This window comes from Protopterus annectens, chromosome 6.part0 (genome assembly GCF_019279795.1).
Source record: "Protopterus annectens isolate FY-2018-M chromosome 6.part0, PAN1.0, whole genome shotgun sequence".
In the NCBI taxonomy this organism is placed as follows: domain Eukaryota; kingdom Metazoa; phylum Chordata; order Ceratodontiformes; family Protopteridae; genus Protopterus; species Protopterus annectens.
Genome location: NC_056737.1, coordinates 1,367,819,263 through 1,367,845,749, shown reverse-complemented (window position 1 = coordinate 1,367,845,749; position 26,487 = coordinate 1,367,819,263). Strand labels below are relative to the sequence as shown.

The following is a 26,487-nucleotide window of genomic DNA, read 5'->3' as shown; positions in this document are numbered from 1 at the left end:
TACTCTCTTAGTCACCTCTCTTCCACACTCACCATTACTCTGAACTATTAATACCAAGTACTTAAACTCATCCAAATTTACCAACTCTACTCCCTGCATCCTCACCATTCCTCTACCCTCCCTCACATTTACACACATATATTCTGTTTTAGCCCTGCTGACCTTCGTTACTCTCCTCTCTAAAGTATATCTCCACCTCTCCAGGGTCTCCTCAACCTTGTTCCCTACTCTCACTACATATCACAATGTCATCTGCAAACATCATAATCCACAGGGCCTCCTGTCTGATCTCATCTGTCAACCTGTCCATCACCACTGCAAATAAGAAAGGGCTCAGAGCTGATCCTTGATGTAATCCCACCTCCACCTTAAACGTATTTGTCACTCCCACTGCAGTCCTCACCAATGTCACACTACCCTCGTACATATCCTGTACCACTCTTACATACTTCTCTGACACTCCAACTTCCTCATGCAATACCACAACTCCTCTCTAGGCACCCTGTCATATGCTTTAAAAAAAAAAAAAAAAAAAAAAAAAATATATATATATATATATATATATATATGTGTGTGTGTGTGTGTGTGTGTGTGTGTGTGTGTGTGTGTGTGTGTGTGTGTGTGTATATATATATATATATATATATATATATATATATATATATATATATATAAGGGTTGGTTTAAACAACATGCACACATATTGATGGTCTCCCAACACTTTGTTTAGCTTATTTAGTTGATTCTTGATAAAAAAAAATAATAAGCATAATTTTATATTTAAAATGTATGTTGGTCCAAACACATTTAAGGAATTACATAAGAGTGGAAGTCTGAGTTATTCTGAAAGACTAAGAGCACATGGTCTTGTGCAGTACCCTTTGCAGTGGTCTGGCGTGTTTGAACATTAAAGGGAAGCATGATGATTTTCTTATATAAATAAATGTGCATAACAAGTTATATAATTGCTTTAACTTGAATTGTGGTTTTGTAACCCATCTTGACCATATATAATACTTAAGCTGTTACCAAGGTAACTAATGTTTTATACATGACATCAAACTGACAACGTTGTTCAAGGGAAACAATAAAAGCCTGAACTGGGAATGTCACAGAATGTAACAATCGCATTCTGAACAAATAGTATTAAATTGACAATAATCAATCAGTTAAACCTTTGCTGATTATACAAAATAGAATGTTGCCATTTAAATCTAAAAACTTTTAGTATATGCCATAAAATGGCAATTTATGAATATGGAAAAGGAACTTTTAATCATTAATCACAATAAGTGAATTTGTTGTCTTTAACCTATAATTTCACTCATTTTATAATAAGAAATGACAGATATGAAAATCCTTATGTGTAGGAAATGGGGGGAAGAGGGATGCACGGATAATTAAAATGTACTAACTTTCATCAATGTTCACATAAAACAAACTTGATGCTTTAAGTAAGTTAGCAACAAACAAAGTGATTACAAAAATGGTGGCAGACAATGAAATATAGCATCTTTTTTTGTTTTTACTCAAATGATTTTTATTTTGATGAAATAACACAATAATTTCATACATTCACGACATTCAATAACTATATACAATATTTACATTCATTCTGACAAAAAGGATTTAGATAATAATATATGTAAATAAATAATAACTTAATATGTTAACTATGGTTGTTAGAAAGAGTTTTATTCCAGCTGTAAGGTATCAGTCAAATTCAAAACTTTCTTCCACAGATTATTAACCAATGGCTTAGGAAAAGTTCTTAGCTCTTTAGTTCTTGTCTCCATTAGTATACATTTCTTCAGTGAAGATAGGAATTCCTCCATAGTGGGTGCTACATTAGAATTCCATCTTCTGGTTATGCATTTTCTAGCTATAGCTAACATGGTCCACAACAAATACAGATCATCTTTCTTCATATGATTACTATTAATTACATTCAATAAAATTAAAGGTTTTGTCAAAACAAATGTATCTGTATAGATTGCTTGAAAAAATGTTTTAATCTCGTTCCAATATGTTTTAATATTGGTACAGTCATAAAAAACATGAGACCAGTCTGCATTAGTAGACAATAACTTCTGATATATCCAGTAAAATACATTGTATTATAAACATTGTATTATAATTACCATCTATTTATATTAATTAATAAGTTTTGAAATACATCATCAATAAGGGTGAATATGTTAAATAACTGTGTGCTATCATTTTACTGAGGTTTTATATATGATACATCATACTTTACTATGATTGAATTGCTTGTCATCTATCTTTCATGTAAATATTAATTGCTTATACAATAAGTAAACATTTATATTGTATTAGAATTCTGTCTAATCTACAATAGTACTATATCTATTCAAAATAATATAAATATTGTTTATTCCTATTACAAATATTCTCCATATGATAATTCAGTTTATGGAGCTCAGATGTCCTGGACTGACAAGGTATAAGTGATAATCTGATGGACTGTGTGCTATAATTTTTACTGAGGTTTTATATATAATACATCCTACTTTGCTATGATTGAATTGCTTGTCATCTATCTTTCATGTAAATATTAATTGCTTATATAATAAGTAGACATTTATATTGTATTAGAATTCAGTCTAATCTACAATAGTACTTTATATGTTCAAAATAATATAAATATTGCTTATTCCTATTACAAATATTCTCCATATGATAATTCAATTTATGGAGCTCAGATGGTCTGTATTGTCAATGTATGAGTGATAATCTGATGGACTTAGGTTTATCCATCAGATTAGGAATTATTTGCATTCCATGGCTAGTGGGGATCTTAGTTATGTTAACGTTTATTAATTTAAATTTGTTATTTCACAAAAACATTTTTAGTATGATTGACCAAAACATTACTTTATTGGTAAACACTCAAAGTATAAAACTGATAATTTCCTTTAAAAGCTCAAACATATACTTTATAGTTAGCAGAGGAAAATGTTTAATAGTCACAATAAAACAAAAAATACATAGTCTGAATAACCTAAGATGGATTTAACTTTATTATCTTTAAATACCAATGGCTTAAACAATCCTAGCAGAGATCAAATCTACTGAAATATTTAAAGGTGAACAAAGCACAAATTGTCTTCCTTCAAGAAGTGCATTTCAAAACAAATGACAATTACAAATGGAATCCTAAGGAATATATGATATTGGCACAATCCACTTATGATACAAAGACAAAAGGGGTAACAATTTTATGGAAAACAAATGTGATTAACCCAGAAATCATTTATAAGTATGAAGATAAAGAAGGCCTTATGGCATTAGTAATAGTTAAATATAATAACAGAATATGGACCCTAGCCAATCTATACTGGTTCCCATGCATTGGAACATGAACTGTTAAAAACACTTGGATTTCATTTCCAATAATTATAAAGGTAACTTAATATTAGGAGGAGATTTAACTGTATATTTGATATTTCTGAAACTACAAATAAAAGACCGCTGCATACATCTGCTGTATCAAAAGCTTTAAACAAGTGGGTACAATCATTTCATCTTGTAGATACTTTCAGATTTAAAAAAGATAAATCTTTGTTGTTTTCCCATCAAGATCACAGATTTGATACCCAAACTAGAACAGATAAAATATTTGCTGCCCATGACTTACACTCTAAAATCATTAATTTCTCAATCACTTCCTGCCCCATTTCAGACCAAAATTCATTGATACTAAAAACTTCAAAATGCATACAGACCATTAATCTTTAACTCCAGAATTCCAGCATATATAACTAAAATTAAAGAGTTCAAACCATGGTTATTATTTGAATTACAGTTCTTCTTAAATATTAATTATATCACAGACATAAATAAAATAATGATATGGGACTCAAAAGCTTACATATATGGTAAAACTCTAACTTGGTATAAAAAAAAATCAGAGAATGGGATTCTGAAATATTAGAGCTACAATCCAAACCTTTGTCAATAAAAGCTGAAAAAAATCAAAATCATTTGAAGATGAAAAAGAAAGTAGAAGTATTAAATGATAAATAGAATGAAATTGCAGATACAGTAAAGGAAGGTAAGAATAATAAAGCTCCATGTATAGATGGCATAATTATGGAAATATATAAACATTTTCCTTCAAAGATACTATCCCTCTTCCATAAAACTCTATTAGAAATTCAGTAACAATGTTTAATACCACCCTCTTGGAGATGTTCCTTAATCACAAAGGAAAACAAATCCCCAAACCTCTGTACCTCATATAGACCTATATCATTATTAAATGATGACTACAAGATATTTATGAAAATATAACTAACAGAATTAAAATACCACTATCCAAAGCAATAAATAATGATCAAACTAGAGTATCATAGACACACATATAACAATATTAAAAGGATAATTTCTCTTATAGATTATGTTAATAAAGAAAATAAAGAAACAGTCATAATTGGCTTAAATGTAGAGAAAGCCTTTGATTCCCTAAATTGTGACTATTTATTCAAAATCCTAATGCTATTTGAATTTACTGCATCCTTTGTTCATCTCCTAAAGAATATATATACAAATAATTTAGTGTATGTCAAGTTAGGTCCTTTTACCTCTAAATTAATACATATAACAAAAGGTACTAAACAAGGATGTCCCATGTCACCAATTCTATTTGGTCTGGCTATTGAAATATTGGCAGATTCAATTTGTAACAATATAAAAATCAAAGGAATAGATGTTTATCAACAATACAATTCTAAAGGAATGTTCTTTACTGATGACATATTACTAACATTATCTAATAAAAAAGAGACATTAGAAGAATTAGATATATTAATTGACAAATTTCACATGACTTCAGCACTCCATTTCAATAAATCAAAATCAAATTTTTTCTTTTTAAATTAAAAAAAAAGAACTGCAGACTAAGTGGGATCACATCATAGGGAAACAAGAATCTACTTGAAAATATCTAGGAATTGAGTTATGCATGGATAATAATGAATTAGTCTCCCAAAACTACAATGATATTATCAATACAATTAAAATCTCTGTGGAAAAATGGAACAAGATAATATTAACATTTGAAGATAGACTACAGTTAATAAAAATGATTTTACTGCTAGATCCTATATATAGCCTTGGCAATGTATGTGACAGAGTAAAGCTGGAGTTTTTTGAGATGGTCTGCATAGGGCATCTCTTTGAGACTGGTAATCCTCTTTGTGAGGTATTTCTGCTGCCTTTCCAAATGTTGTAGATGTCTTGTGAGGTACATACCAAAAGGGGCATTGTACTCTATAATGTGTCTAATGAATGACGAATAGAGGGGAACAATGATCTCTTTTTTCCAGGATGAGAAACATTTTGTGATGAGGTGTGCCATGTAAAAGGATTTCCTGACTACTGTGGTAATGTGATTATCGAAGGAGAGACTACTGTCCACCTGTGTCCCAAGGTCTCCTATCACACTTTCGGTGTTAAGTAGACTACAACCAATGTGGTAGCTCATGGGTACAGAGTTTTTACCAAAAGGGATGACAATGCACATTTTGGCAATGAGCTTGAGGCCATGACTTTGACACCAGGCATCTGTCTCAGTGAGGCCTTTTTGTAGGATGTCCACATCGTTAGGAGTTTAAATTATCGCTCCTAGTTTTCAGTCATCTGCGAACTTCATTAGCCAAAGACCTTCTGTGTTAGCCTGTACTTCAGAAAAGTAGATACCAAACAGGAGAGGACCCAGGACTGAACCCTGTGGTACTTCACTTGTCACTGGTGTGAAGTCAGATTTGGAGTCTGCTACTTTTACAGTATGGGTTCTGTCAGTGAGCCATTTGTGACATAGGGATTTATATCTAGTTTAGTGAGTTTATCTATAATTCCAGAGTGGGGGATGGTGTCAAACGCCTTGGCACCATCCCCCACTCTGGAATTATAGATAAATAATATCTTGTGACATAGGGATTTATATCTAGTTTAGTGAGTTTATCTATAATTCCAGAGTGGGGGATGGTGTCAAACGCCTTGGCAAGATCTAGATAGGCTGTGTGAACCACCTTACCCTCATCTACAGCTTTAGTGACTGCTTCAAAGAAGTCAATCAGGTGTAGGAGACATGATCTGTCTTTTACAAACCCAAACTGGGTGGGGTCCAGAGTTTGGAGATTACCAATGTCTTTGTTTATAAGTTCCATGATGATATGTTCCTTGGCCTTGCACACCAGGCTCATTAGGCTAATGGGGCGATAGTTCCCGGGGTCCGTGGTGGCTCCCCCTTAGTGGAGTGGGATAACCGTTGCTGTGCACCATTCAGTGGGCACAAAGCCTGAGGTGAGACTATGACTGAACATGGTGCTTAGGTGGGGTGCCAGTTAATTCTGTAGTTCATGTAGAACGCAGCCTGGGATATTGTCTGGTCCTATGTATGCTGTCTTCCTGGCTTTGGAGAGTGTAGTTTTTACCTGTGCAGCCGTGATTACAAGAACTTTGCATTCCTTCGGTATAGAGATGGGCCCTTTAGTGGGTGAGGGGGGGTAAAGTTAGCACTAAACCTATCTGTCAGGATGTTGGCAATATCGGTTGGTTCTGTATATTTAATGCCATTGTGCTGTAACTCAGAGCAGATCTGAGTGTTGCCATTGAGATTCTTGACATAGCTATAGAATGCTTTGTGGTTGTCTTTAGAATCAGTGGCATTATTGTTTTCATAACTAGCTTTGGAGGATTTTATGAGAGATCTCAGCTTCTTACTGAGGCTAACCAGAGAGGTCTTCTAGTCATGGGATTTTACTCTTTTTTGCAATAGTTTCTTTTTTCTGTTGTAGAGTTTGTTTATGGCAGGGAACCATCAGATTGGCTTCCTTTTTTGGGTAGTATAGCATCTCGGTTCTGTTAGGAATAGCACGATCCATGCATTCATGTAAGTGGTTATAAAGTGCATTTGTGTAGGATTCAGCAGTCTTACCTCTATTGTCCATCTGCATGGGTGTCGTGAAGTTTGCAACTTCTGTCTTAAGAAGCATGAAGTTGGCTTTGGAGAAAATTTTTACTGTGGTTTCCCTAATGGGTGGGTGGGGTGGGATGTGGATGTCTAGGCTGATTAGCTTTTGGTTGGATCTGACCAACGAGGAATTGACCTCTGGTGTGGAACACCGGTCGCCCATGTTGGTAATGACCAGGTCTAGGATATTGCTGCCCCTGGTGGGGGTGTGGATACGTTGATCCAAGGCATTGGAATTTTTGAATTCCAGAAAATGTTGAGCAAAAGGGTTGGTACATTAGTAGTTTTCCCAGTTAATGGTGGGGCAGTTGAAATTGCCCATTATTAGGGTGTTGGATTGTACCCTAATATTTTCCAGTGTATAAAGAAATGAGGAGTGGAAATCCTGGGGCTTGGTGGTGGATCTGTAGCAAGTTACAATTTGGATTGCGGTCTTGCCCAGAGTTAGTTGCAGTTGGATAATCTCAGATGCATTATGCTGAGCAACTAGCCTAGAGCTGTGGATAACCTTAATGAATATGGACACACCTCCACCTTTAATGTTTCGGTACAGGTTAGGTGGCCGAAAGGTGTAGTATGAATTATAACCTGGTAAGGCAGGGATACTCTCTGGAGCCTTGAATCAGGTCTCTGTCACTGCACAGATGTCGATGTTCTCCATTTTAAGGAGTGTCAAGTGAATGCATTTTGAGGTTTAGACTTCTAGCATTGAGTAGCATTACCCTCAAATTTTGCTTGCTTGTTACATACCAATTCTCTCTAAAAGCAGGAAAAGCAAATATTTTTATAAGCATATAACTAAAGACAACTTACAGTGAGGTTGCTACATTATTCACAATGTTGTACAAATGGTGTTATCAGTCATTATCAACAGTTGCATAGCTAGGGCACAGTGAGAGGGGCAACTGCTCGGGACACAAAGTGTTGGGGGACATCATCAGACTATCTGATCTCTAATATAATACTAGCTTTTAAAAGTCAGTATTGCATTTGCTATCAGACCTGAGCACTGTACCATTCTGTATGCCATCTAAACAATAGTAACTGCATGCTACATTGCAGCAAGCAGTTAGCTGCAGTTTAAAATATTTTTTTAAACTAAAACATGAGTGCCATAGCACTCCGTACAGATAGGGTATAAACTGTAGTAACTGTTTACTACATTTGTAGTGAACAGTTTGCTACAATTTATAAGAAGAAATATTTTTTAAATTAAAACTTGAATACCATACCACTCCATGCAGGCAGGGTATAAACTGCAGCATCTTTTTGATACAGCTGTAACAAACAGTTTGCTACAGTTTATAAGAATTATTATTTTTCTCTTAAGTAAAACATGAGCACCATATTGTTCTGTGCGGGTAGGGCATAAACTGCAGCAACTGTTTGCTAGAAATGTAACAAAAATATTTACAGTTTATACCCTGCCTGAATAGAGCACAACAGTGCTCGGGTTTTACAAAAAACAAACAAACAAAAAAAAAGTTATAGCACTTAGGCTTGAATGCAAAGGAGGAAGATGGTTGGGGCAGGGCACACAATTGGGATCTCAATGGTTGCATCTGGCCACCTGTCTGAAAGGAGCATACATGCCTCATGATACCAGCCCAGGGATGAGCAAACTATGCTTCTGCTTATCAAAAAGGATTATCCTATGCATTCTTGTCATATGCTCCTTCCAGAACCAGACAGGTAAAGTTACACTACATCACCTTAAGAGAATGCTGTATTCCATGGACACTAGACTTTTTGCATATACCGGGGAAAACAGTACTTGATCAATGTCAGTTTCAACTGCATTCTTCTCACTTTTCTTGATATGTTAGGATATACACTGTATATTGAGTTCAAATTGAAGTATGCCTAATACTACATAATTATTCTGTGTCAGCCTGACTATTAAAACTAGTTAGAAAAGCCAACTTAAAAAAAAAGGCTTGTGAACAAGGTGTGTTCATGTCACACTTCTCTGAATAGCTGCCTAGACTTGCTTCCAGCATTAGTTATATTGCTGCTGACACTGTGTCTTGAACTTAACCACAATTATCTCTGATAAACACATATTTTCTTCACAATATTGTTGGTACTCATATAGTTAATGTTAAACTCATTTTTGATATGTAACATATTTCACATTGTTTTCACATTTTGTACTTTATATGGCTTTGTTTCAGACTGTAAGGGCTGCAATGGGCCTAACGAAATGTGTGCTCATTGGGTTAATGACACTTTTAATGGACCATCATGCTTATGTAGCCCTGGTTACAAGAAAGGTGACAAAGGCTGTCAACAGTTAAGTACACATGTTATTTGCATTTTACTGCAATGCTTTATGTATTTTTCATTAAAATAAATAATGGCAAAACCATGCACTGTTAAAAGAGAAAGTTATATGTCTAGAGTATGAAATTCATTCTGGACAAGTAAAAAATTAAAATTAAACAAAAACCTTTTACAATTTCCTAAAATCTTTTACCTGCTACTTAAAAATAAGATCTGCATGCACAGTTTATATATGTACATCTACAGGTATGTGTGTGTGTGTGTGTGTGTGTGTGTGTGTGTGTGTGTGTGTGTGTGTGTGTGTGTGTGTGTGTGTGTGCTTGTGCGTGTGCGTGTGCGTGTGCGTGTGTGTGTGTGCACGTGTATACTTTTTTTTTTGCCACCAGGTTTTCCAGGTATTTGAGGCTTGATAGTTCTTCCCCTGTGATAGTGTGGCTCTCCTAAATCCCCTTCCCCTTTAGTCCAAAGGCTATTATTTTGTATCTTTACTCAGGTACTTAACCCCATCCAGGCCAGGGACACCCCACTCCCTTTGTTTGGTGATGATGGCATCTTGTTTGAGAAATAGCAGCTTGAGAGTTGGTCTGCAGGGAAGCTTGCTACATGACCAGGGATATGCATACAGTGGACTCATTTTATGATACATGCTCACATCGTCAATGATTCAATTATAAGATGTGCTCACCCCCAAAACAGACACACCCCAGCCATTCTCTGGTCTACAATAGAGAATCTAACCCCAGGAACAAGGCTAGCATGTATTCCCTCATACTACTACTCCTTCAAAGGAAGGGGAGAAAAGACCACTACTCAACCTTATTTGCTTCCTCCAGTTCTAATAAGCACCTGAGCCACTAATTGAAATTTAGGCCCCATGGCAGTAGAGAAGGATTGTATGAAAGGAACAGGGAATTTAATAGAACTATAGGATGGTCTCAATCTGTGCTTTATTCCACTCCGCTGTTAGAACAGTGATGTACTTCAACCACATAACACAAGCACTCAGGTCACTCCAGAACAAGTACAAATATGACTCTGTCATTGTCCATGTTGGCGTGAATGAACTGAGCCATACCTTCCTGGACTACATGAAAAGAGACATGGAAGTGCTCTCTGATCACATAGTCCAGGCCGGTATGACCTAGACCCTGAGTAGCATCCTGCCCTCACCAAGACTGATACCACGGTATGAAGAAAAAATTCTCGATTTCAACAATTGGCTAAGTTTCTGGTGTCATTCAAAGGGGATCTAGTGTCTGTCTGCCTGGGATGACATGCTCGACAACCACGCTGCTTCGCTAGAGACAGCTTGCACCTTTCAGCCTTAGGCTTTCGAATACTTGCTGAGGCTCTTGCCACCCCCATAGTGCCTTTTTTAAGCAAGGCTCAAAAGACAAACCCACCACCATAAATAGCACAAGTAACAAAAAACTGAGGGTAATGCTACTCAATGCCTGAAGTCTAACCCTCAAAATGCATGCACTCAAATCACTCCTCAGTATGGAGAAAATCAATATATGTGCAGTAACAGAAACCTGGTTTAAGGTTCCAGAGAGCACCCCAGCACTACCAGGCTACAACTCATACCATACATTTCGGCCACAGAACCCAAACCAAAATACAAAAGGTGGGGGCGTATCCATATTCATCAAGGATAACCACACCTCCATGTTAGTGGGCAAGCACGATGCTTCAGAGATCATCCATGCGCAACTAACAATGGGCAAAACTGCAATTTAAATTGTAGCTTGCTACAGATCACCCACCATGTCCCAGGTGGACCCCCATTCCACATTTCTGGAAACACTGGGAAACATAAAGGTCCTACCAAACACCCTAATATTGGGTGATTTCAATTACCCAAACATTAACTGGGAGAACTACTCAAGTACTAACTCTCTTGCCTAACTTTACCTAGAATTTATAAACTCAAACTCCCTAGTTCAACTGGTCAACACTCCACCCAGAGGTGACAACATATTGGACCTGGTCATCACCAACATGGGCGACCGGTGTTCCACACCAGAGGTCATCCCCTCACTGGTTAGATCTGACCATAAACAAATCACTTTGGATATCCATATTCCGCTCCCACCCCTAGATAAGAAAGCCACCGTGATAAACTTTTCAAAAGCAAACTTCACGTTTCTTAAGACCGAGGTGGAAAGTTTCAAAGCCCCCGTGCTGAAGGATAACATTGTCCAAGCTGCAAAATCCTTTACTAATGCATTCTATGGGCAGCTACAAGAATGCATGGATCGTGCCATCCCAAGCAAAACCAAGACTCACTCCTCCAAGAAAAGGAAACCAGTCTGGTGGACTCCTACCATTAACAAGCTATACAATAGAAGGAGGAAACTAGTACAGAAAAGAGTAAAATCCCAAGAAGGGAAGACATCCCTGATCAGTATCAGCAATAAACTACGATCCCTCATAAAATCATCCAAGGTGAGCTTTGAAAGAAAAACTACCAAGGATGCCAAAGATAACCACAAGGCATTTTTTAGCTATGTAAAGAACCTAAGTGGCAATGCTCAAATCTGCTTGGAGTTAGTGCAGAATGGCACAAAATACACTAAACCAACCGATATCACCAACTTTCTGGCAGACAGGTTCAGTGCAGACTTCACCCCCCTCTCACCCCCAAAAGAGCCCATAACCATACCAGAAGAATGTAGAGTCCCTGAAATCACAGGCACTCAGGTTAAAACAGCCCTCTCCAAAGCCAAAAACACAACATCAGTGGGACCAGACGGTGTCCCAGGCTGCATCCTACACAAGCTCAAAGACAAACTAACCCCTCACCTAAACACACTGTTCAAACTCAGCCTCTCCACAGGCTACATACCCATAGAGTGGCACACAGCAATGGTTATTCCACTCCACAAAGGTGGAGCCACAACAGACCCTGGGAACTATCACCCTATAAGCCTGACTAGCTTGGTCTGCAAGGCTATGGAGCGCATCATCATGGAACTCATTAAGAGAGACATTGGGAACCTCCAAACACTGGACCCTACCCAGTTTGGCTTTGTTAAGGGCAGATCATGCCTCCTAAACTGGGTGGACTTCTTTGAGACAGTTACCAAGGCTATAGAGAAGGGAAAGGTGGTACACACAGCCTACCTAGACCTCGCTAAGGCCTTCAACACCATTCCCCATTCTGGCATTATAGACAAGCTCACCAGCCTGAACATAAACCTCTACGTCACAAGATGGGTTGCCAACTGGCTCATGAACAGAACCCACATGGTGAGAGTTGCTGGAGCTAGGTCTGACTCTAAACCAGTTACAAGTGGCATTCCCCAGGGCTCAGTCTTAGGACCCCTCCTGTTTGGCATATACTTCTCAGAGGTACAGACAAGCACAGGAGGACTATGGCTGAATAAGTTCGCAGACTACTGCAAACTAGGGGCTATAATTGACTCTCCGGCTGACACAGACATCCTCCAAAAGGGTCTAACTGAGACAGACACCTGGTGTCAAAATCATGGCCTCAAGCTAAATGCCAAAAAGTGCATAGTGATCTCCTTTGGAAAAAACAAAATACCCACAAACTACCAAATAGGTGGTAGTCCCCTAAATACGGAAGATGTAATAAGGGATCTGGGGACCCAAGTAGATAGTAATTTCACCTTTGATAACTACATTGCCAAAATGGCTAGAAAATCTTTCTATATGGTCCACCTAATCACAAAAGGGTTCGCATCCAGATCAAAAGAGGTCATTGTGCCCCTCTACTCATCACTCATCAGACCCATCTTAGAGTACAGTGCCCCATTTGGGATTTACCTTACAAAACTCCTGCAACAGCTGGAAAGACCACAGAAGCACCTCACCAAGAGGATCAATGGCCTCAAACAGATGCCCTATGCAGCTCGACTGAAGAAACTCCAGTTGTACTTGGTTGCGTACCGCCTACTCAGAGGTGATCTCTGCCTGACATACAACAGCATGTCCAACCAGAATTGATGGACATGCTCCACCTAAAGAAAACCTTATCCCCTCGAGCCACACACTCTAGGGATCTAAACTTCACCACAAAAATAAATAGGATGTGCTGGAGGGATAGATTCCTGTCCCAGAGACTTCCCATGCTTTGGAACAAGATCCCAATCTACATTAGGCAGAGCTCCTCGCTAACACTCTTCAAAAGAAACCTTGACGAGTGGATAGGAAACAGAAAGTTTACCCCGGGGATCACTTCAGTGGCTCTGCTGGACAGAGGCACAGGGAACTAATCTAAGGGGGTTGCAAAAGCCAACACATTCTGGCTAGGCTTATAAATGCCTTTGGGCAGATAGCCTAGTACCCGCCTATGAACCTATGAAACTATGAACAAATTATGAGTGTTACAGCTTAATTTCATTTCTCATATTATCTAATCAACAGTCATATTACAGACATTTAACTGTGTCTTGGGTGTATATCTTTTTGCAATTGCTCATTTACATATTTCAGAGACATATATTTAAGCCAACATACAGATAGATAAAAAAGAAATTTAGAGAGATTTATACATACACACACACATACACACACATACATATACACATACATAGAGAAATATAGCCTTACAAACATGGAGGATATACAGTAAAACACTTCTTATTGTTGTTTTATCCTCATTGAGCTGTTCAGATTATGCCACAAAAGAAAAGAGCTATGAATGAAATAAGTTCATAAGCTGGAGAAAAGTGTTTTGTCCTAATGGCCTTCAAGCAGCACTATCAATACCCTTTTATCAGACCATTTATCAAGACGTGATTTAAAGTTATCCATATTGGTAGCACCTCTGATTGTTTCATGTTATTATATTCTATAGTTGTCCAATGCTATGAGTTATATAACCAGCTCTAACATTTTTATGAAATAATTGCAAATAATATTTTAAGTTGTGATGTCTGTTAGTCTTTATGTTGTTGTATATATCAAAATGAGCAGATAACCAAAGAAGTGAGTCTTTGAACACTTTATAAGCAAGTAGGAGCTTGCCTCTGATGTATCAATAATACAACATAAATAGACCTAGCTGTTCACATTACTCTTTGTAGTACAAATCCTTTATAGTAGGTAGCTGTGTGGTATATTTTCTTTGTACAGATTCTATACATTAAAAAGGATTCCTGATACTGCAGGGGTTCTGCCTTTGTTGTAAAGCATTTGTTACTGCACTTGAGCTCAAAACCAACTTGTTTTATATTAAGAAGGTTTTATTCTAAACTCTGGTGGGAGCAGAGGGCTGATTCCACCCATCCAAGTTGGGAACTGCTGTTGAAAGGCTTATTGTGTGTTTATCTGATTGGCCTGAATGCCTGATGGCTTAATTGAGTAAAAGTCTTTCATCCTGCTGGTATAAAATCCTTGCATTTTTGTGAGAGTCTGCTCATTTATTCAGCGGTTCCCTATGTCTCACTGGAACACCTGTGACTACAAGACTCTGAATTGCTTCTAAAACTATCTGTGGACCTACAAACCTGATATAAGTAATTGTTGTACTTCCTCTAACTATCTCAATGCTGTTTAACAGTTCTGTGCTGCATTTATTGATTTGGTTGAATTCCTTACTGTTTTTCTGCCTGCACTTGTCAAAGAAACACCATTAGTTTGTTGCTGTACTGCTCTTAGGTCTTTTTAAGCATATTTTGATATTTTATAACTTATGCTACTGCAAAAACTGTTCTGATGTTGCAAACGTTCTCCTAAGTTCGCCAAAATATTTCTTAAGTTTTGCAATGTTTTCTATTTTTGTAGAATTTCTCCTACATTTAGACACATTCTATATTTGGAAACATTTCTCTGGGTTTATTAACTTATTTTCAAGGATTCTTGATACTGCAGGAGTTCTGTCTTTTGTTGTAAAGCACTTATTACTGCAGTTGAGCTCAAAACCAGATTGTTTTACATTAAGCGGGTCATATTCTGCACTCTGGTTTGCGCAGACATCTGAGTTAGGAACTGCTGGTGGAATACTTATTGTGTGTTTATCTGACTGGTCTGAAGGCTTAACTGTGTTAAAGTCTTTCATCCTGTTGGTCTAAAAGCCTTGTGTTTGCACATTATGCAAACATGGTTCCCAGTGCCTTGTGTGTGTGTGTGTGTGTGTGTGTGTGTGTGTGTGTGTGTGTGTGTGTGTGTGTGTGTGTGTGTATATATATATATATATATATATATATATATATATATATACATATATATATATATATATATATATATATATACATATATATATATATATATATATATATATGTATTTGTATATGTATAGGGGAGATTCACTTAAATATCTAAGTGAGATGTTTAGTAGTATTCTATTATATGACCTGCAGTGGCGCTGCCTTCTTCACAAATTGGCAGTTCTGCAAGCTGCTACGAACAGTGGGAGACAATGGAGTGCCATTTCCTGTAGAGGATTTTAAACTGGAGAGGTTTGTATAAATATATGTATATATATATATATATATATATATATATATATATATATATATAGAGAGAGAGAGAGAGAAAGCCATTTTACATCCTTCTATACTAAATTTCTTTTTCACACCATTAGATGTGAAATAACCCAGTCTTAAACCTTTTTTTCAATAACTCTATTCCAATATAGCTGAATTGTAAGTACTCACTTCCACTTTTTCCTACACATTAGTGTCCTGTAGATGTTCATTACACATTTCTACATATTGCGTAAAACTCATTACAACCAATTTATTGCCCTTATCAGAAGGTTTAAATATTAGATCATTCCTATTACTTAATGAGATTAAAATGTATAGTGCTGTCGCTAGGATTATCAGGTTTTACACCATACAAGGTTATATACATATACATTTTTTATTTACTTTAGCTATAATTCCTTTAGTGTATGGTATATTTATTTGTATAACTGTGCTAATATGTACTGATGAACTAATTGCTATGTCCTTATTGGGTACAACTGAAATTTTGAAACTTCATGTGACTAATCTCCAGTATTTAATGAATTATGGGATTTTTAACTATTGTCTGATGAAGGGGTAGATTCCCTGAAAGCGCTCATCACTGTTTTCTAAGGAATTATTCATTGTAATTTTTTGTTTTGTTTTTTCTTTATTTTTGTAATAAACTTCCCAGCTGTGGTACTGTCACTGCTCTTACTTTTGTTGCTTTTCACTTTTCACTGACAGTTTTGTGCTTAGAGAGGATATTTACTTTTATTTCTTTTTTTAATTATGTTAGTAACCTCAGGGGAAATGCTCAGCAATGTGCCAAGTTAATCATGAATGGCAACACTTACACCCAGCCTGAAACTATAGTAAAATTGCTGACTGACAAGTTCAGTTCAAACTTCTCCCACCCATCAGCTCCTACTACACCCGAAGAAATACCCATAACCATCCCCCTACCAGTGATTACATGGTCCTTATTGCACTCACTAAAGCCAAAAACATAGCCTCCATTGGTCCCAATGACATTCCAGGATTCTTCTTAAATAGCTTAAAAAAGACTCTATCAGGGCCACTAAAAACCTTATTTAACCACAGCCACTGGACAGGATTTTTCCCTGGAGGAAAGGAGTATCACAGCACTCATCCCACTGCACGGGGTGGGCATAAACTGAACCAGGGAAATACAAATGCATAAGCTTGACCAATCTTATCTGAAAGGTCATGGAAAGAATTATCATGGACCTGATCAATAATGACATAGGAGGAATTATTTGAGAAAGTCACCAGGGGCCATGGATAGGGGTAAAATGGCACACACCTCTTATCTAGACCTGGCCAAAGCTTTCAACTTACTGAGTTAGGCATAAACCCTTGAAACATCAGATGGATAGTCAACTGTCTCACTGACCGGACATGTTGATTGGATAGGTGAATCCACTTCTGATAAGAAACCTGTTACTAGCAGTGTCCCACTGGGCTCAGTATTGGGACTCCTCCTGTATGTTATATACTTCTGTGAAGTGAAGGCCAAGTTTGGGGGCCTCTGGTTAACCATGTTTGTTGACAAGTATAATATGGGCGCTATCACTGAATCCCCATATGATGCTGACATCCTATAAACAGGCTTAAAAATGATAACAACTGGTGCCAAAACTATGGTCTGAGATTAAATGGTAAAACATTCATAATCATACCCTTTGCTAAATCAGATATCCCTGCAAATTATGATGTTGACAGCATACCCCTAAAAGTAGACCCAGTGGCCCAGTGGTGAGTGACCTAGAAACACAGATAGATCATAACCTAAACTTTGACCACCAGGTAGATGAGTAAATGCATGACAACAAGATCAAAGAAAGTTATAATGTCATTGTACTTGGCCCTCATCAGGCCCTTATCCAAGTACAATACTCCCTTCTGCATTTACCTAACGAGGCACTTATACCAACTGGAGTGGCCCCAGAGGTTTCTCACTAAAAAAGCACACACTGCAAGACACAGATCTTATGCAGACCGACTGAAGGTCCTAATCTTTTACTCTGTCTCATATCATTTATTTAGAGGTAACTTAAGCCTCACTTACAAGGCATTCTGTGATCCAGCCCTGATGAAAATGTTGCATATTCTCAAGAAAAATTATAAGAGGGTTACACGTTCCATGGACTGAACCTTATTTGTGACTCTGACAAAACTTGCTGGAGAGACAGATTAATTTCCTGAAGGCTACATCATCTATGGAATAAACTTCCCATTTTCATAAAACAAAGCCTGTCCCTCACTCTCTTCAAAATGAATTTGGATAAATGGATAGGGAACTGTAAATTCACTCCTGTAAAATGACTCAGGGTTCCAACAGCCAAAGATCCACTATGCTGATACTACCCCATCTCATATCTGGGGATTTAATTTATAATACTATCTGGGTATTAATGGCTAGACCTGTAAAGGTTCTTGTGCCATTAGCCTAGTAATCACCTATGAACCTATGAACATACATTTTAATTGTCCAGTGTACAGAAATTGCTATACTCCAGGGTTGACCTAATGTAAACTATATATAATTTTATTAGACAAGAAATAGCCCTAGTTGTAAAGTTTTTTTAGAATCATCCCCATTTGCTGTAAAGCATTTTTACATATTGCCTGTTCATGTATTTCAAAGCAAAAAATATGAGTCAGTCATGATTACAAGGTCCCTAAAGTGGTCTACTTATGATAAAGTAGATGAAGATACTCTGATTGGTTTGATTATAACAGGCTTCCCAAAATACATTGAATTGCATTTTTTTCTCACTAAATGGCAAAACAGTTGTGCTGGGCCCACTTACTAATACATAACATATGTTTAATTCTGATATCAAACTCATAATTATTATTTTCAAATAAAAAATGTTGCAGTTGTTTGCATACTTAGATAGACAACAATGTTCATTAGTGGGAAAGGAAGCAAATACAATTTTAAACAAGAGCGCTCCAAGTACTCAGTCCTGTGTTACTCCTGATTTAACATACGCTGGAGCTTATTTTTTGCCTTGTATAATTACAGACTATTTTCTACCCCTTTGCCATCTACATATGAACCTAAACAAATGAGTATTTACCTCTAAGCCTGGTAATGCTTTGTCAATAGTGTCATATGACAGTAAGTCAAAGACTTCATAAAATCCAGAGAGGTTGAGAAGTGTTGTCTGACCCTTTATAAATCCATGCTAGTAAATATCAAATGATGCAATATTGTTTTCAATACTAATTATTTCACTGGTACAACTTTCAAAGCACTTGCTTAATAGTGATTTTAGACTGACAGGTCTATAGTTCTACACTGCCAAAGTCACCTAACAAACCCTTTAATTTTTTTACAAAAATCCCAGGTATATAGCCATGTGGACTAGATGTAGATGTGTTAATTGACTGATGAAGTTAGTGTCAAATGCGTTTGCTATGTTTATTGTTAATAACCATACGATCTTTCAAAATCATATTATATGTTTAGCATTATTTTTAAATGAATTTATATATTTGTAAAAAAACTGTGTTTGTAATACAAACTAAAATGTTTTCAGATTTTGTTTTTGAGATGTTATTGTGTAAGATAATTCCTTGCACCACAGCTTTAACTTGTCCTTTTAATAGTGGCTAGAATGTTTATGTTAAGTCTGTGGTGTCCTTTTTTCCTGTTATACGTTTTTATCAATTTATGGTTCCACCATTCAGGGAATTTGTTATTATGATTAGCTGACTTCTACTGAGCTGCTTTCACAACACTGTTATATAAACTTTTCTGTAGACAATTGAACCATCCACCATCTTTAACAAGCTGGGGTCTCCAATTTATTGATGACAGAGTTTTTGTACTTATACTTAAGTCCGAATGTTCTTGATTACATTTGGAAGAGGTGTCCCCAGTATGCGAAGAATATTATTACCTCTAGTTGTTTAAGTAATTAATTGTAAAATATTATGGTAAGCAAGTATCTGAATGAATTTTCTTGCATTGTAATTATTAGATGCTGTTGCATTCCGTTATATGCCTGGGTAGCCGATATATCTTAACAATATTAAGTTTTTAGCCTCCAACAATTTATCCGACTCAAGTAGATAATCAGGATGTCTTATTGAGATCATTATGGATGTGCAATAACATAATACTATTGTAAATTGTACATGTGATAGAATATTACAGAACAATTGCACTTTCTAAAGTTGAATTTATATTCATCTTGATGTTATGGATACATGTACGCAAAGTGTTACTCGTTCACCCCTTGTGTTATCCCTTAAACAGTTATTTTTTATTATACCCTGGAATTTGCAAATTTGAGGAGTTCTGGTTTCAGTAATGGCAATTATCTATTATCGTTCTAAAAATACAATGACTTTCAGTTCCTCTATTTTAGCCCCTAAGCTTTGAGCATTGCAATTGTAACATTGTATACCTCTATTAAGTTCCATGGTTCTTTGATATAATCTGTCTCTCTCCTCTTGTGTGCCCTAAAAAGACTCAATAAATTTGATGATCATGTTCAAAAAAAAACATTGCTCCCTGGTAGTTAAGATGAACTCTGTCATAGGCAAACATATTAGGTTTAGTACTAAATGTTTCCCAGGTAGTTTTAATTCTAATATTAGATACTAAGCAAAGCTGTCTTAAACTGATATTAAACAGCTTACTATTTTTTCCACTGGTAATCTGACCAGCATGGAAAGAATGGTCTCACATAACACAAACTCAGTATTTAATATTTCTAGCTGTTCAATTATCTCAAGCACTGCATTTTTCATCTTGTTCAAAGCAATATACAGTAGATTATTTTCCTACCCTGAATGACAATTTTGTTATAACCTGACTTTGCAAACTTGGCAGCAGCTATTAATAATCTGTTAACTTTATTCCACATAATGAAGTAATTGATATATACTCTTTATTCTAAACAATGATCAAGTTAACAGTTAGTTTTAGTAAAGAATTGTCTATTAATAAAATTTCAGGCCAATCCAGAAAATTGTCAGTAGATATCACTGAGCCTAAATCGCATCCACTTTTCTGGTTGTCATTTTCAAAAACTAGCCACAGTGAACCCCTAGTACCCTTGTCTTTAAATTCTTTACCACTGATACTTCTTGATATCTTATATCTGATGTTCTGCTGCAATTTCTTAATCTTTTTATACCATTGTTAGTTGTCAACAGATCATTCCCAGGTGCAGAGGTGCTTATGTCCAATGTGTGACAATGAACCCCATTACAGTGCAGTTACCAGGCATTATCTTACTCCTGAGACCAGAATATTTCATTTATCCAACACGTTTTATTTTTCAGAATTTTAATATTTTTGTTTTTGATTGTATTCACTATATATATATTGTATCTAGGAAAAATGAAACTATCAAATTATATGGTTTTCTTTCTTTGATGGCCAAAACAATGGCCACTGTAAATGAAATGTCATTATGTGATGTGTTGGGAGATGAACAACTTCTAGTATGCATTTATCTTCTTTTGCCTCAAAGCCATTCATGCCTATTTGTTTAACATATAAGACATTATTTCTCTCCTATTTATTAAAAAAATAGAAAAAAGTCAGACTAGCACATTCACAGACATAGTGTGCTGTCCCATAAAATGTTTTATACACCGAGTTTTGTATGCAGTGCTAACTTCAGCAGGATCCATGAAAGGAAATTGTGCTAATGTCCTAAAATGTACAGTCTAACCCTTCTGTGTCTTAATCACACTTGTTGTTATACTTTGCAAAGACTGCTTGCTGTTTGCTTCATAGTAAAAGCACACAATAGTACAGCTTTAGTTATCTCCAACATGATCATTTGGATGTATTGAAGGGCACACCACATTTTGACGCTTCCTACCACAAAAGTCCATTTTTTTAGTTAGATACATCAGTAACAACGCCTATAAGCAATACAATTATACTATCACCCTGCCATCCAGTTATGAAGGTAATGTTACCCATATTCATTATCTATGGTTAACAGAAAATGGAACCTTATCTTTCTGGCACATTCCCAAGTGTTCCTGGTAAGATTATTTTGATTACATGAAATGCACTCCACTAACTAGAATGGCCATATGTATTCATGAGGGGAAGGGGGCTGGTGGATGCTGCATCTGTGCTGGCATACAACACTGCTGCTTAATATAGGTGTGTGAATAATTTATGTTGAGTATTGTGTTAGGGTATCACAATACATTAGGGATGCAAGACTCAACTGTACTGTATGTGGAAGCATAGCACATGCCTGTGTGAATATGAATATACAACAACCAAATGTTGTGTGTGTCCATAATAGTGGCCTGTATTTACCACTGTAACATGTGCATTTATAATGATACATGTACCATAAATGCACCTACTATGGTACAAAGAAATGGGAAAGCAATATTTTCCCTGCCTAAAAGCTATGAGCAGGAGTGAATTGCGCATATTCACTTTCATGACTGGTACTACAGACAACAGGAAAAAACACACAAACATATTTTATGTGGGAAGTCTTCACAAACCACATTTACCCTGATGTGGGGGCTCTGCCACCACACTGCCCAGAGTTATACTTGCTGTAGGGAATGTCAAAATATGGTATGCATTTTAATAAATGGCAGATTTGCAAGTACACAATTGTGACCATATGCTAGATATCATTTAAAATGACATGGTCACTGTTACGCAACTCAACAGATCTTTCACTCGATGAAAAAGTGCAAAACAATAGCCTGTAACAGCAAAATTATTTGCCAGCAAAATGTGAATTCAGCAAACTGCACAGAAAGCATATATTCATACATGTATATATATATATATATATATATATATATATATATATATATATATATACAAGTAGATATATATATATATATATATATATATATATATATACATACATATACTATATATATATATATATATATATATATATATACACACACACACACACACACACACACACACACACACACACACACACACACACACACACACACACACACAGAGAGCTATACAGATATACAAAGATGGGTTAACTTCTGTTCATCGAAATTACAATTTCTTGAAGAACAAACCCAATTCTGCGAAAGTGCATTTATGTGAAAATGCACTTTCGTGAATTACATGAAAGTAGACCCATATATATATATATATATATATATATATATAGCTGTATATATATATATATATATATATATATATATATATATATATATACACACAGAGCTATATATATACATCTATATATTTGTATATATATATATATATATATATATATATATATATATATATATATATATACACACACAGCTATATATATACATCTATATATTTATATATATATATATATATATATATATATATATATATATATATGTATATATATATGTATGTATATATATGCAGTGGATATAAAAATATTCACACCCCTGTTAAAATGCCAGGTTTTGTGATATAAAAAATGAGGCCAAAATAAATCATTTAAAAACCTTTCCTGCCTTTAATGTGACCTATAACCTCTACAGTTCAATTGAAAAACAAACAAATCTATTAGGGAAAAAAATATAAAAAATAAAGAACAAAAAACTTACAATAAGCTGGTTGCATAAGTGTTCACACCCTTAAACTAATACTTTGTTGAGCACCTTTTGATTTAGTTACAGCATTCAGTCTTCTTGGGTACACACCTACCACCAATTAAAAAGACTCTGATTAACCCCAAATAAAGTTCAGCTGCCCTAGTAGGATTTTCCTGACATTTACTCAGTTGCCTGCTACAGCAAAAGTCATGGTTCGCAGAGATCTTACAAAGCATCAACGGGATCTCATTGTTAAAAGGTATCAGTCAGGAGAAGGGTACAAAAAAAATTTCCACATCATTGGATATACCATGGAACACAGTGAAGTGAAGACAGTCATCAAAAAGTGGAAAAAATATGGGACAACAGTGACGTTGCAAAGAACTGGACATCCTTCCAAAATTGATGAAAAGACACGATGAACACTTTTGAGGGAGGCTGCCAAGAGACCTACAGCAAAATGAAGGAGCTGCAGAAATGTCTGGCAAGTACTGGTTGTGTACTACATGTGACAACAATCTCCTGTATTCTCCATCTGTCTGGACTATGGGTTAGAGTTGCAAGACGGAAGCCTTTTCTTACACAGAAAAACATTCAGGCCAACTAAAATTTGCAAAACAATACATCGAGTCTCCCAAATGTATGTGGGAAAATGTGTTATGGTCTGATGAGACCAAGGTTGAACTTTTTGACCATAATTCCAAAAGGTATATTTGGCGCAAAAAAAAAACTTTGCATTACCAAAAGAACACCATCCCCATGGTGAAGCATGGTGGTGGCAGTATCATGCTTTGGGTTTGTTTTTCTTCAGCTGGAACTGGGGCTTTCGTCAAGGTGGAGGGAATTATGAACAGTTCCAAATACCTGTCACTTTTGGCCCAAAACCATTAGGCGTCTGCTAGAAAGCTGAAAATGAACAGGAATTTTACCTTTCAACAAGACAGCGACCCCAAGCATACATCCAAATCAATAAAAGAATGGCTTCACCAGAAGAAATTAAAGTTTTGGAATGGCCCAGACAGAGCCCAGACCTAAATCCAATAGAAAATCTGGGGGGGGGGGTGGCTTGACCTGAAGAGGGCTGTGCACAAAAGATGCCCTCGTGATCTAACAGATTTGGACCGCTTTTGCAAGTAAGAGTGGGCAAATATTGTCAAGTCAAAATGTGCCATGCTGATAGACTCCTACCCAAGAACACTGAATGCTGTAATTAAATCAAAAGTTGCTTCAACAAAGTATTAGTTTAAGGGTGTGTACACTTATTCAACCAGCTTATTGTATGTTTTTTTATTTTTTGATTTTATTCCCCTAATGAATTTTTTTGTTATTCAATTGAATTGTACAGGTTATAGGTCACATTAAAGGTGAGAAATATTTTGAAATTATTTATTGTGGTCTCATTTTTTTATATCACAAAAACCTGGCATTTTAACACTTTTTATATTCATTGTATATATAGATAGATGAACAAATATCATCCTCAAAATAATATATTTTACTTACTTTGTTTTAAATCTCTCCATATTTGCTAGCAAACAAAAGTATTGTAGTGTGTTTATGTCTTTGCCAATTTGCAAAAAGACACACAAAAATATCATGATAAATTTGCTTTCATAGATATTTACTTTACAAGAAACATACGGTCTAATTCTACTCCAGTGAAATATTTCCAAGGAAATCATAAAAAAACACTCCTGGATGTAAGTGCTGTGACCAGAAGGAACCATTTTTGTGATGCTGGAAATTGTGACTTATTTACATGTTCACTGCAATGAGGAAATACCTCATTATTGGCTTATTTGCATGTCTCCGAATCACCCTTAACTACTGTAAGTGCAAACTGGCCCTTTCCTGCAGCAGTCAACACTGGCTGCCCATGCATCTTATTGGCAAGGCATTCTCCCATTCACTGTACCATACATATTCACACACACACATACACACACACACACACACACACACACACACACACACACACACACACACACACACACACACACACACAAACACACACTTCTTACCTGTCCCTGAATTGATAGGATGTCCCTAGTATCTCCTTAGATTTTTCCCCTGCCATCATAAATCGTGGATCCTTACTGACAGTCACTAATGATAGATATTAGAGTCTCATAGTTTCATATTTATTTTTGCTGAATTGGCTAATTAGTGCAGACTCTTTGATACAATAGATATATTTTCCTATTTCTCATATAGTTATCCAGTTTAACTTTAATGGTATACACATTTTTTATTTCCTAATCCCAAGAGGTAATTTAGTTCTATATCTGAGAAAAGTTTGTGTTAATTATTAATGTTTGTAAAGTGCAAGGTGATGACAGACTTGCTGTTGTAACTTGTATAAACTCGTTAAGTGAATCCAAGTAATACTTTCAAAATTCTCCCTTGCATCATCTAATGCTGATCCTAGATTTTTCCCAAAGCCTCCTCCCCATGCAAACATGCCCTCACCCTTCTCATCTGTCTTTCCCTGGTTTTACAGGACATTTCTGCTATTGCCTGTTATAGGTGCTCTGTCTCTTCTAACTCACTACTATCACAGTTATTGAATATCAACAGGTATTACAATGTCATACTTGTTAAGTAAAAAGTTGTGCCAGTAGTGCAGGATTTGAAACCTCCCACCCCTTAGATATTACATATTTTTTTTATTTTTAAAGACTTAGGAAATGTTTATTAATCTTTAAGTGCCTCTAGGTCACAATACACAGTTATTCCTGGTCTCTAGTAATCCCACTGCTCCACATCTTTCATGCTACTCAGCTTTTGTATATTATTCTTAAGTGCCTTTAGGTATGATATAAAGGGTTATCCCTAGTGTATAGTGCCACCCCACCCATGTTGCAGGATTTGCTTGTTTCTCTTGGGAAATGTGGAGGTGTAACAGCCTCCCTAACACACAAACACATTCACATATTTACACATACAAACACACACACACACACACACACACACACACACACACACACACACACACACACACACAAAACCCCTAAACCAATAACACTCATGGGCACACTCATCCATTCAACCATACACACACAAACCAATTCTACCTGTTAAATAAACTCTCTAGCACTTAACACTAACACAATCAGGTGAACATGAGTTTTGGCCAGTTTAACTTACACAGATGAACAATGCATAAATTCTTCACCGCAGGGGTTTCTGGGGGGAGATTAT

At 36.1% G+C, this 26,487-nt stretch overlaps 1 protein-coding gene across 1 annotated transcript in view; it reads left to right on the top strand.

Moving 5' to 3' along the window:
• Positions 1 to 9,186: 9,186 nt before the first annotated feature.
• Positions 9,187 to 26,487, top strand: part of MUC13 (mucin 13, cell surface associated) — a 117,001-nt gene continuing 99,700 nt past the window's right edge. The window contains exon 1 of the mRNA XM_044073755.1: positions 9,187 to 9,289. Within this exon, the coding sequence (XP_043929690.1) occupies positions 9,201 to 9,289 (89 nt within the window). The 5' untranslated portion in view covers positions 9,187 to 9,200. The remainder of the gene's footprint in view (positions 9,290 to 26,487) is intronic.